Source organism: Doryrhamphus excisus, chromosome 3 (assembly GCF_030265055.1).
Source record: "Doryrhamphus excisus isolate RoL2022-K1 chromosome 3, RoL_Dexc_1.0, whole genome shotgun sequence".
NCBI lineage: Eukaryota > Metazoa > Chordata > Actinopteri > Syngnathiformes > Syngnathidae > Doryrhamphus > Doryrhamphus excisus.
In genome coordinates, this window is record NC_080468.1 from 75,880 (window position 1) to 89,195 (window position 13,316).

Below are 13,316 nucleotides of genomic sequence, written 5' to 3' on the forward strand. Positions count from 1 at the left end.
GCTTGAACTAAAACCACCCAAACATTTATAGGATTTCATATTTTAATGAGGATAGCATGCAAACAATGACAGAAGTGGGAGGAATAAGTAATGAACCATCACATTTAATATTTTGCCCCCCCCCCTTTGGCAGCAATAACTTCAACCAGACGCTTCCTGTAGCTGCAGATCAGTCTGGCACATCGATCAGGACTAATCTTGGTCCATTCTTCCTTACAAAACTGCTGTACTTCAGTCAGATTCCTGGGATGTCTGGCATGAATCGCTGTCTCGAGGTCATGCTCCAGCATCTCAATGGGGTTCAAGTCTGGACTTTGACTTGGCCACTCCAGAACGTGTATTTTGTTCTTCTGAAACCATTCTGAAGTTGATTTACTTCTGTGTTTTGGATCATTGTCTTGTTGCAGCATCCATCCACTTTTTAGCTTCAACTGTCTGACAGACGGCCTCAGGTTTTCCTGTAAAACATCCTGAATTTGGAATTCGTTTTTCCATGAATGATTGCAAGTTGTCCAGGCCCTGAGGCAGCAAAACATCCCCAAACCATGATGCATCCTCCACCATGCTTCACGGTGGTGATGAGGTGTTGATGTTGGTGAGCTGTTCCATTTTTCCTCCACACATGACGTTGTGTGTTCCTCCCAAACAATTCAACTTTGGTTTCATCAGTCCACAAAATATTTTGCCAAAACTTCTGTGGAGTGTCCCAGTTCCTTTTTGCAAACATTAAATGAGCAACAATGTTTTTTGTGGCTTCCTCCGTGGAGTCCTCCCATGAACACCATTCTTGGCCATTGTTTTCCATATACGTAGTTGATGTGTGCACAGAGATATTGGACTGTGCCAGGGATTTCTGGAAGTCTGGAAGACACTCTAGGGTTCTTTTTTACCTCTCTGAGTATTCTGCGCTGAACTTTTGGTGTCATCTTTGGTGGACGGCCACTCCTTGGGAGAGAATTAACAGTGCCAAACGCTCTCCGTTTGTAGACAACATCTCTGACTGTCGATTGATGAACATCCAGACTTTTAGAGATGGTTTTGTATCCTTTCCCAGCTTTATACAAATCAACAATTCTTGATCGCAGGTCTTCAGACAGCTCTTTTGAGCGAACCATGGTGCACATCAGACAATGCTTCTCATCAAGACAATTCTTAACAAGTGTGTGTTTTATAGTGGGCAGGGCAGCTTTAAGCCACTCATCAGTGATTGGGCACACATCTGACTTCAATTGTTTGGTAAAAATTGGTTTCAATTGCTCTTTAAGTCTCCTTAGGCAGAGGGTTCAGTTACTTATTCCCCCCCCCTTCTGTCATTGTTTGCATGCTATCCTCATTAAAATATGAAAACCTATAAATGTTTGGGTGGTTTTAGTTTTTTAATCTGTGTGATTTTGACAAAGATCAGATCACATTTGATGGTGATTTTATGCAGAAATGTGAGAAATTCCAAAAGGTTCAGATACTTTTTCATACCACTGTCGGTACATTTACAGCATGGATGGCTCGGGGCCCTTTGCAGCCCGCTCCTGCAGCCCGCTCCTGTTTTGCACAGCACAAGGGAAAAAGGCATCATTTTTTCAAGAACAACATCGTCATATTATGAGGGACATTTTAGAAAAAAAGTGTAATATAAAAAAAATTGTAATGAGAATAAAAAACTAATTTTTAAAAATAAAATTAGGTTGTGGAAAAAGTGCTATTATTGAAAGAATAAAATCAAAAATATACAAATAAAGTCATAATTACAAGAAGAAAATGGAACTACAAGAAAGTTGGAACTAAAAAAACCCCAGCAGAAATGGAAACAGCTGTCATTTATATTTATATTTATTTAGTAAAGTCAAAATATCAACAGAAAATAAGTTGGATTCTAACCAGAAAAAAGTTATATGAGGACAACTATGTCATTTTAGTAAAAAATAAATCCTAATACTATGAGAAACAATAGAATTTGGGGGGAAATTAAGTTTGAGAAAAAATATATAAAAGGTAAAGTCTGAATATTCCAAAAATAAAATTTACGATTACTGTATTTAAGAGTAATGTTGATGTTATTTTTTTGGGTAAAAAAAACAGCAAAAAGGGGGAAAGCAGAGCAAAGACGGAATTTAATAATGCGCCTTTTCACCTTTTTTCTTGAAATTGAGATGAGATTTTAACATTAAGGAAAGTACAAGCTAAGCTGGTGCTTAGCCAAAATCAATGAGATTCACTAGAACTGCTCGGTGATCAACTGTGTGGACAAGCCTGAATGTACGTAGGTTGATCAAATGTAGAATTACTACAGATTCTCCTTGGACATCAACAAGTAGCAAGCAGCTGATTTAACTCTGATGGGGGGAAAAACAGCCACGTCACTCACTGATTGGGATTGCCATGTTTGGCGAAAGTACTGTTTGTGTGCTTCTATATGACTGTATTATCATCATCCATAGTAGCCATGTCATAGTTGGAATCTGGCTGCCCTGTTCTCACCATACAGCTTTTGTCCAAATGAGAAACGTTTTAATCAATACTCATCATATCTACATACAGTCTAAACTTGGTCTACAGGTTCAGACATGTAAACCAAGTGGCGGCTAAGGGAGTCAAAGCTTTTCTTCCTGTCCTTAAATAAGATCAGTAACCTGGAGGGAAAAGCAGGAAAAAAAATGTTGATCCAATACTGAGCAAGTGCGCAAGCATATGATTTTTTTTTTTATGATTACTGTGACGGCTTCTATTCTTCTACAGGAAGTGGAGATGCGTAATTCCGAGTTGGAGCGACGCATCCAGAACACGGAGCAAAACTTGAGCAACTCTCTGGACGAACGAGATCGCTTGGACACTGAGCTTCAGAGGGCCATCGAAATTCTAGATATCAAGATCTTTGACCTCAATGACCTCCGCCAGAGCCTTGTGAAGCTCATCGACAAATAATGCGAATGGAGGAGGAGTAGGAAAATGAAAAACGTGAAGATGGAGCTGGACAAGGACTCACGATATTCTAGATGTTGGCCTACGCAGCACTTACATGTTTTTACCCATCTGCGCTTTGTGTTGCTTAAATGGGAAACAATGCAATAACTTCAAGGTAACTGCTTACTTACAAGTGCAACATATAGTATATACTTAGGACAACCGGTGCTTGTTTTACATGTAGTACAAGTTTAGGATCGAAGAAACTGCATATTTGTTATTCTGACTGATAAGAGGCCTTGTTTTACTGTATTTATGACCAAGGAACCGGTGGTGGTGGTGGTGGTGTCGCATACGCAGTCAAAATGAGACATGATGAACTGCCCTGTCAACACAAGCACACATGAATACTGCATTAACAGCCTGATTGTGTGCGTGTAGTGCTTCATGCATTATGCAGCTGCAATAAGACAGCATGGTTGAAATAAATGATCAAGGTCAAGTGGGTAGGGGAAAATGGCTATTGGTGAGGTAAGGGTGCCCAACTTAAACTATGTGAATGAAGACACCAAAGAGCAACATTTTGAGAGTTTGAGCAGCCTGTATGCCTCGTTAGCGCTAGAACTCACATTAGGGTAAATGCTAAATTCAGATAAGGGTCATTAAGTGTTCTCCAAATGACGTAATCAATAAGGCACAGTGCAGCTTAAGTTTAACTTGCTGATAAGAAACATACTTTAAAGCGCCCACCGCATCTTCTTAGACCTCTGCTGTGATGCTTTCAAGGACTTTAGGGATACTTCAGGCCTTGTCTTCTGCATGTTACCTCCATCTGCGGACAAGGTCACATGTGGGTCAACAGTGCATCCATTGAAGAGCAAGATTGTCAACGAGTGTTTCTAATAAACCATGCAGCCTGTATAGGTGAACATTTCTATCAAGCCTTACTGTTCTATTTCAAGGATGGTGGCGGAGCGTCATGGCGGTTGTTTCTCACACGTTGTTACTGAGCTGTTGTCATGAAAAATAAAAGCCAAGAACACGCTCAAATGCACTTTGTCTGCACCAACACCACCACAGCAAACATCAAAGTCTACAACAATCAAAGCATCACTCAAACAGAGAAGCAAAAAGAAAAAAAAAATAATTTTCCAATAGTTGTATATTTGTGAGCACAATCAGAACAATCACTATCCATTATTGGACAAAAATCACAATAATGCAACCCTGTGACAGGAATAATATAGGATCAGAAATCAATGTGATAAATCATGAAATCACAACAGAAGCTCTTCTCGGGGAAGACGTGCATCTGAATGTTTCCATAATATAGCATGCTAAACGTGTGTGTTGCTGAAAAGATCTGTTAGATGTAGCAACTCAATATATGCAGATGACAATCAATATAGTAATACTGAGATGAATGTAGAATAATAAAAAGTAAGAACACGAGCAACCACAGTACAAAACAAACACAAAGATGAGACAAAGTTATTGAAGATGGTCCAACTCTGATGGATTCAAATGATCTGGAAACACAACAACTAGAGCAGCCTTAATACACGGCATTCGAGTCGAAATACGGTGGGGTGTCTCGGAGGGAGTACAGTGCTCCGCATGCGTGAAAAACAAGAAAACTCAAATCACCTTTTTATATCCAAATTGGAAAAGTCAGAAAGGAATCAAGTGTAACACTCAAACACTACAACTATGTTTACTCCTAAATAACTATAATCAACAAATAATGTGCTTGACAATTTCTTCAGGCCTTTTGCAAAATAATATTGTTTCATTTTAACAGGTTCTCCCTACTGACGTATAAAAATAAAAATAATTTGGGTAATTACCAATGCTGTTAATTTAGTAGGGCAGCTGCGGCATAACCTTACATTAGATGGTGGTCTCGTATACATTCTCTTTATGAGTCCTGTTATATTAGTACCACAAGCCGTGAGGGTCTTCATGCTTTAAAGCAAAACAAGCAGCGTCATTCTGGTAGAACGATGGATGTAGAAGAACAAACGGTCTGTGGTGTTTAAAGAGCTGATTCCACCACATGTTCTTTACAGAGAAGCTTTGTGTGAATGAGCAGTGGCTTTGTGATCCCCAAATGTCCGGTGACAAGAGTTCACTCGAATAGCCAAAGACTTGGGAGTTTGGAAAAAGTTCCCCCCTTGTGTCCCCTCGCTCTGTGTCTCATCCTGTAGGGCAGTTAGCTAGGAGGACAGATGTGTGAGACACCTCCATCTTTCTCAGCTTTTGGAGCATCGTGTGCAACCAGACAGGCTGGAGATCCTCGAGGGATTCAGGGGCACACAAGGGCCAGATTTTACACAGTACACCCCCGCCCTCCAGTTGTCAACCAAATAGAGCTTTCCTCTTCTTCGCAAACCCGCGAAAGGTCTCGTCCCTCCAACAGCGCTGAAGCCAAAGACGCCAGCTTTCTCCTTGGGCTTGCCTTGGCGCGTGCAAGGAAGCAGTGCCTTCGCTCCTGCGTCAGCCTGGCACGCTGCCCCCTCGCTGTGCTTCCATCTTTGCTCTCCTCTCCTGTGATTGGTTGGTTTTCTCGCTCCTGTTACTTTCACACAGTGGTGTAGCGGTGGAAAACGGGTATCCTTGTTTGTTCTTTTTTGTTATCACCCAGATTTTGAATTCTGATGAACTGAGCTCACACAGGCCAAGCTCCTTTCAGCAAGCTAGGAGACAGACAAAAAAAAGACAGATTTTCAAAGACCACACACACACACACACACACACACACACATACATATATATATATATATATATATATATATATATATATATATATATATATACAGTCAAGTGCTTACAGTCTAGTACTGGGACAGTCCAGTCACACCATGCTGGTAGGCTCGCTCCCCCTGGTAGGTGGAGTCTTGAGATAGCGCCACATCAATTTGCGACTTAAACTCATCTCCTAGGTAACTGTCCTATGATGAAACAAACGAAAAAAAAACATCAGATATTCAGAAAAGCAACAAAATGGTCTGCACAGCTCAAACACAAGCGACAACACGCTGATCAAACCTGGGAAAGCTCCGCCTGGGAGAGCCCAGGCTGGCTCATCTGTGACGGCTGACTCATGTTGATGTAGCCTTGGGTCAGAGGCCCCTGGGAGAAGGGCTGGGAGCCCAGGTCCTGGCTGGCCTGGCTGCCACTCATATGGCCCCCTCCGCTGTGGTTCCCCATGTTGCTGCGGTTTCTCTGGCGACTACCTCGAGTGCCGCCCCCTCCACCAGCTTTTCCCTTCATGCCGCCTCCACGACCTGCAGAAGAGCTCAGTTTACACGCCTCTCATATCGCAAAGTCACACAACCTGTCAAATCTCACCTGCTGTCTGTCCATTGACCTGACCGAGGTACCCAGGAGGTGGCATAGGGGGCATGACGAGGCTGAAGGGAATGGGGATGTTCAGGGAAGTCATGGGATTCAGACCACTACCTATCATTCCAATCTGGTCGTGGGTCTGGAAGTACATGTTGGATGTACGCCCTGTAACGGAACAAGTCTTTTTTTATGCCCAATTGCCACTACTCCACACACACACTCACATATTAGTGAACACAGTGTGAACTACAGCCACTATCATCTTCCAAAAACAAGAATGTTGGTGTTTTTAGCCAAGTGCTCACCATTGCTGCTGCGATCATAAACAGATCCAGGAATAAGGGCTTCCCTGGCATCATACATGGCTGTGCTCATGAATCGCCCTCCCTGTAAAATCAAATAACAGGACAAACTCTTAGCATCTGAAAAGAAATATTTTCTGAAAGAAAATCAGTGAACTGACAGGATTGATGGTGTTGACCAGCTTGCGGGGCTTGCTGAATTGCATGAGACTCTCTCTCAGGTTGTTCAAGGGCCCTTCCACCAGCACCTTCTGCTCCTTGTAGTAGTTCAGCAAGTGGTTCCACAAGGGTTGCTTGGACAGAGCTTTGGGATTCCCCACAATGATCACACCGTACCTACATATGGTAGACGCAGGCACACACCATCAGTGTTGAGATGGAAAACACTCATTCAACAGTCCGGTGTATTTTCTTCCCCCCACCTGGCTCTTGTGAGTGCCACATTAAGACGGCGTGGATCGTTGAGGAATCCGATGCCCTGGTGCTCATTGGCCCTCACACAGGACAAGATGATGAAGTCCTTCTCTCTGCCTTGGAATGCATCTACACTGGCAATCTCCACCTCCTGCAAAAGGAAATACACTTTATGAAGGTAACATCTTTCTCTCACCATTCAGAGACACTTATCCACATACCTGGTATAGTTTGGTGTGAAGGGATCCACTGAACTGCATGTATTGGACCAAGTAGGACCTCTGCCCCTCGTATGGGGTGATGATACCGATCTGGTCAGGTTTGGCTCCAGCCTTCAGCAACCTCGTTGTTATTTTCTCCACATTAGCTGCCTCAGTTCTGTGTGAACAAGACTAGATTCTCACGAGTGCGTATGGCATTCATTAACTGGACTGTATGTATGCAGCACGTTCCTCCAGCTCCCAAGAGGGCGACAACAATTGAATGTTAGCAGAGTATGTAAGCTACGCCAACGTAACACGCAAATACCCGTTAGTATGTTGTCAGCAAATGATAGTGATTTGGCAAAGTTGAGCTACTAACCACTACTGGTAACCTATGTCAGCTGGTGGTGTTCCTAGATTTTTTGGTTTCAAACATGTAATCTAATCGGAAAGTGCAGATATAACAGGAGTACAACACCTGTTGAGGTACGATGTTCCAGAGCTGGCGATTTCTTCTTGGCCTTGAGTGACATAAAAGAACATGGGCTTGTCAGGCTGCGGCCACTGGAAGTCAAAGCCTTTCTTCACACGGTCACCTAAACAGAGAAAAATACAAAGATATGTTGAATGTCGTCCTTATTGTACAGTTGACAGTCTTTGCTTCAATGTGGTTTAGGAGTTTTGAGTACTGTTGCTAGTCTTATGCACTATTCAAATGTGGCTGCTGAGTCTAGCGCAACACCTAGTGGTAAAATGTGGTACTTCAATGTGGAATAATAATTCCACATTGAAGTACCACTGATGAATTTCAAATACTTCTAAAGCCGTAGGTTTAATAAATGTAAATAACCATAGCGAATAAAACACAAAGTATCATAAATTCAGGCTGAAAAAAAGAAAAGACAAAAAGAAAGCCACAATAGGGATTGCTATGGTTCCAACTAAATAGTTACCAGCAGTGACTCCGTTTTGCAGTGAGCCTTCATAGAAGATGTTGGAGGGGAAGGCACTGAGGGCCGGGTGCATGCGATACTGAACCTGCAGACGGATTGGTCGAATCCCCAAAACTACCAGACGCTCAAAGAGAGATTGTGACAGTCCTGCTTTGGCTGCTTTCTTGCACATCACCACCGGGCCCAGCTGGCAGTGATCACCCACCAAAATCAACTACGGAGATAGAGGTCACCTTGTCAAGTTATGATTTTAATCTACAGATGAACAAACATCTTGTGATGTTATTAATCAGTTTCATTCCACGTACACGGCATCCCCATCACCTGCAACCAGGAGGACAAATATGGCTGGTACCTGCTTTGCTCCAAGGACCACAGGGACCATGCACTCTGGCTCAGTTGCCTGTGTGCTCTCATCTATCAAGATTGATCTGAACTGCATCTTAGCCAGACGGGGGTCACCGGCCCCAACACAGGTACAGCAGATCACATCAGCATTCTACAGAGGATCAAACCGGACCAGTGAGATACCACTAGGAGAGTCAACTTAGTGGTCAGGTTTTCATACCATCAACAGCTCCCTCTCGGCAGTGCGACGTAGAGCCCTGTAACGTTTTTCATCAGAGGAAGACAACTCTCCAGTCTCGTCTTTTAGCTGTTGGAGTTTCTGAAGTTCTGGCATACTATGGAAATAAAAAAGGTGTGAGACCCAGGTGCAGCACGGCGGTCCACCAAACTAATGCTCTTAAAAACGGCATTACCTGTCCATGTTACGTGTCTGGTTGTGCAAAGCCAGGAAAGACACGGGAGAGTCGATGGCTTCCCTGCTCTTGGCGCACAGTCTCACCACTTTGAGTCCAGTCTGGTGGATCTTCTCTGTCAACTGGTCCACAGCAATGTTACTGGGAGCACACACCAGGACTGGTCTGGAGGTTACAGGAGAGGAACATAAAATGCAGGTTATAGATAAATAGTGGATACCAATAACGTCCTTCTTCTCGAGACCGATACAAACAACATTATATATTATTTTTTACATTTAGATTTAATTGTCTACTTGTACACAAACAAAGTTGTATTTGACAAACTGTACGCGAAGATTTGTCCAATATCATACCATGTTTTCTGGGGTGGCTGGGCTCTCCCTTAGAAATAGGATGAGAAGCAGAGTTATCTGAGAGAATTTGGTCAGAGTGCTTCCCGAACGCCTCCCTGGGGAGGTGTTCAGGGCACGTCCAACGAGTAGAAGGCTTCGGGGGGAAAAACCAGGACATGTTGGAGAGACTCTGTCTCTCAACTGCCCTGGAAAAAGCCTTGGGATCCTCTGGGAGGAGCTGGATTTAGGTGGACGTAAGATTCCATGCTTACGTTGCTGCCCCCGCGACCGGACCTCAGATAAGCGGTAGAAGATGGATTGATGGATGCTGGTGTTTCAGGTGGTTGATAAGGTTTGATGTGTTGAAGCTCAATGTTTTTTCTCGGTGGCATGTTTGCATAGCATATAGTGAAATGTCTCCCTCTGAAACACTAACTAAGAAGTCCTGTGTTTGCTTACATGTAAGCTCAGGGAAAAGTTATGAGTCAAACAAAAGGAGCGTTTGATTTGCTCATGCTAACCCTGTTTTTTATTTTTATTGTATAGGTTATTAGAGCCTTTTTTAATGTTATTCACACCCTTAAAAAAACACTGTCATACCCATTGCCCTGTCTGGCTAAGTGGTACACGATGGTGGCAGAGGTCACCGTCTTTCCAGTGCCAGGCGGACCTTGGATCAGACTGAGGGGGCGTTGCAACACTGTCTTTACTGCATACACCTGTGTAAAAATTAAATAAATAAACACATTCACACAAACCCTGCTGGATGTCCGCATGCAGTTTCACAACTACCTTTTCCACCTAACTTATGGGTAAACATAACATAACGTAGTGCGGCTATCATCCTATAATTATTGCTAAAATGACAAAATCCTGGTCTTGGGATTATATTGCAAGTCAATAAAATGACATTTTATCTCTTACTTGGGAGTGGTTGAGGTCAGGCAGTCCTTGCGCAGTGAAGCGTTTGGGTAGCTGACACTTGATGACCACATCCTCCACCTCGTGGCCAAGCAGTTTGTGGTAGATGTAACCAGACACGGAGGTCTCATCCACAGCAAATGTCTTCAGAGAACTCTGCATCCTGTCGTGACAACAACCAGAATAAAGTTGCATTGCAGATCTCCGAGCCAGGCCTTAATGCAAACCTCATAAGCATTAATATGCTGGCTTGCTTGAGATATATACGTACATTATTTGACAGAGACAAACTGCTACCTGTCAAAGGATGTGGACTTCCACACAAAGTCCACTTGAAAGTTGTGTGGGATCTCCACTGGAGCGCCAGCACTGCTCCTCAGCTCGATGGCAATCTCATCACCGTAGTCTTAGAGCAACAAGTAAAGGGAAAGCCTGACAAATTCTGATTAAATAATATTTTTCAACAATGCAGACTAATGGACTAGCCGCTGAACAACATTGTTGGCATCATTCATAAAGGATACTGTCAGGGACTTTGATGACATGTCCAATGCCTTTCCACATAGGAGCCAGATCCCCTTTGTACCTCAGGCAGATTTCATCTCCTTGCATCAGTCGCATATCTGCTCTCGAGCGAGAGCAGGGAAGATAAAGAAAAAAGGTATTAATATTGAACACTTTAGTCATAAAAATAATCTCAAGTAAAGCCCACATGAGTTAATTAAACGTGGCATGATGCTGAACTGTAAACACACACCCGAGTCTGTCTTAGGCAGAGTGAAATAAGCAATCCTCTTTTTATTCAAACCCAGGTCCCATCTGACTGTAATATTGTCTTGAGTCTGCAAAAAAAACAAAACACATTGAAAATCTTAATAAGCACAGTATCCCACCAGAGACGATTACCGTGTAAATGTGATACCTGTGACTCTTTAAGCTTCTTATCATAGTCAGCCTCCAGCTTGACAAGAGGACCAAAGATGTTCTGGTACTGGTAGGCATCCTCATAGCGTAGCAGAACATGTTGAGGCTCCTCATCCACGCCTGGCTTCTCCAGGTCTTCCAAGGCTGCACTAGGATTTTCCTGGCAAGAACACAAATAAATACACGCAGACATGTAGATAAATGATGAAGTACAGGACAAAAAAAACCTGCATCCTGGTGTGCGTCCTGCACACCAGGATAGTAGTACCTTCCAGAGCTCCTCTAGCTTGTTGATCTGTTGGGCCGTGATCTGACGGGCCCTGAGCTGCTCCTGCTCTGAGGGAATTTTGACCAGCCAAGACAAGAAACAGCGGTCCTGAATGAGAGGCTGCCACTGGGAACTGTCCCAGTTGATGTCCTTGAGGCTGCTCTGACTGGCACATGGCTGTCTGGGTAGCAAACAAACATGCTATTTTTGGTTCGGTTTTAATTATTGACCACAGTTTGGCACCAGCAGCCTAACCTGCACAGAAGCACCACCACCGAGTCAGCCTTTGCAGGGATGAAGCCCAGCAGGAAGACATTACGACAGCCACAGTTGTAGCACTCCAGCACAGTTTCCCCCAGCGGGCCATCTTTATGCAGGGTCACCTCCTTGGACTTTGCTCTCACCAGGTGGTTCACAATGTGACTAGAGGTTGAAATGACAACGAATACACAAAGTGGAGGATGTGTTGTGTGTGCTGCACTTCTGCTACGACAATAACACATTATTAGCGAATCTGCAAAGCTGTAACTTTTCTCATTTATCCAGGATTTGTAAAATATCGGCAGTACATGATTCCTATAAATGAAAATACATACCTGCCAGAGGTGTTTCCACGGCCATTACAGAACCACTTCTTGCTGGTGTTGCAGTATACCACACATGCTGGATCGTGAATCCCACAGTAACTAAAATATAATTCAGTATAATTCAAGTATTGCACTTATTGCAGTTTAAAATATACAGCTACAAGAATGCATTTTTACATTGCAACTTATACAGTACAATAAGATGGCAGTAAAAGCATAATCAAATAGCTAGATAGCATACATAATAAATCTGATGTTTCTGTTTTTACCTGCAAGCATGTATAGGGAGGTCCTTGGTATAGTAGGTGTCCTCCTCATCCTCCTCAAAGTTCAACTCTGCCAGCAACTGACTAGCTTTGACCACAGGGTCGTCTCCATTTTGCAGGATACCTCCAGGGCCGTTAACCTAGGGATACACAATCAAACAATATTACTGGAAATATAAGATTAAAACCTGTCTTGCTAACTGTGCTAGTTCACTACCAAGATAAAAGCATGGCGACAGATTGAAAACGTCATCATGCTAACCGGACGTGGCTAGTTGATGTTGATGGCTAACGTTAGCCAGTTAGCATTTTGTGTAAACACAGTAGAAAACTGACATTTGACAACAAACGAGACGGGTTACCGACACACACCTGGTGGTCTAGGTGGCTCTGGGTCTGGCCTTGGGTCTGGCTCGGCAGGGTAAAATCGGTGAAGTCGTATTCAGAGCCCTGAGTGTCTGCTCCCAGCAGCTCTGCTTCCTCGGTGTCCAGGAAGGTAAGAGTCTGTGAGCTCGGCCCGTACGCCTCCACACTCATGTTTTTGTTGTCCTGGTAGGAGTATTTTTAAAATAAATAAACCACACGCGGCCGCTGTCCAAGAATTATGCCGAAAGCGAGGAAAAGTGTGGATGACAGAGTGACAAACACTGGCGGTGAGCTACAGCAGATGAGGGCTTGACGATGGCAGCGTCCTATTTAGCTTTTGTAACCTTCTTCCTCACGACCACTTGTTTCCCACAGGAAGTAATTCGGAGGAGACGAGGGAAGGAAAGGAGGCCAGAGGACACGAGCGAAGTGAATTGGAACGTCGTATTGACGTCATTACAGCCCTCTATTTAAAAACTCAGACTAAGTTTATTCATCAAGGTCAGTTCTTAGAAGTCACCTGCCCTCTATATTGTGACGAAAATAAACACTGCACTTGCTCTGAATTATTTCATTCCAATAAATTTTGTTCATGAAAGGAATTGATGTTTATATTAATTTACATCGATTTTTAATAGTGATTGCTGTTTTTTTCCCGAAGGGTGACTTTAACTCGCTATGGCTATGGCTTCAAGTTAAACGTTATCCCACAATTATGCAAACGTTGACAAAAAATACAGTCCTGCAGCTTTGAATGCGGACACAAAGGC

General features: G+C 43.3%; 2 protein-coding genes and 1 long non-coding RNA gene across 7 annotated transcripts in view; 2 read left to right on the top strand and 1 right to left on the bottom strand.

The window, feature by feature from the left end:
- LOC131125804 (homer protein homolog 3-like) overlaps positions 1–3,937 on the top strand; it is an 18,982-nt gene extending 15,045 nt beyond the window's left edge. For all 3 annotated transcript variants that reach the window (XM_058067686.1, XM_058067687.1, XM_058067688.1), the window contains one exon: positions 2,734–3,937. In XM_058067686.1, the coding sequence (XP_057923669.1) occupies positions 2,734–2,919 (186 nt within the window). In that variant the 3' untranslated portion in view covers positions 2,920–3,937. The remainder of the gene's footprint in view (positions 1–2,733) is intronic.
- Positions 1,446–12,911, bottom strand: LOC131125803 (regulator of nonsense transcripts 1-like). 3 transcript variants are annotated; one of them, XR_009129067.1, is made up of 26 exons: positions 12,553–12,911; positions 12,184–12,320; positions 11,924–12,013; positions 11,583–11,750; positions 11,328–11,508; positions 11,058–11,219; positions 10,893–10,977; positions 10,660–10,758; positions 10,433–10,541; positions 10,139–10,298; positions 9,815–9,933; positions 8,880–9,044; positions 8,687–8,801; positions 8,474–8,617; positions 8,119–8,332; positions 7,644–7,761; positions 7,184–7,340; positions 6,971–7,113; positions 6,710–6,884; positions 6,552–6,633; positions 6,250–6,411; positions 5,947–6,185; positions 5,730–5,849; positions 3,847–5,594; positions 3,635–3,730; positions 1,446–1,539 (listed from the first exon to the last, which is right to left on the bottom strand). XR_009129067.1 is itself a non-coding variant. In XM_058067685.1 (24 exons), the coding sequence occupies exons 1-23, from the start codon at positions 12,715–12,717 to the stop codon at positions 5,733–5,735; spliced, it is 3,306 nt and encodes a 1,101-aa protein (XP_057923668.1). In that variant the 5' UTR covers positions 12,718–12,911; the 3' UTR covers positions 3,780–5,594; positions 5,730–5,732. The 3 variants fall into 3 exon arrangements, 1 of the variants encoding a protein (XP_057923668.1); XR_009129066.1 differs by lacking the exon at positions 1,446–1,539 and having other exon boundaries at positions 1,939–3,730; XM_058067685.1 differs by lacking the exons at positions 1,446–1,539; positions 3,635–3,730 and having other exon boundaries at positions 3,780–5,594.
- Positions 12,312–13,130, top strand: LOC131125805 (uncharacterized). The gene is made up of 3 exons (XR_009129068.1): positions 12,312–12,676; positions 12,737–12,833; positions 12,922–13,130. It is a non-coding gene; the product is annotated as an uncharacterized LOC131125805 (long non-coding RNA).
- Positions 13,131–13,316: the final 186 nt, after the last annotated feature.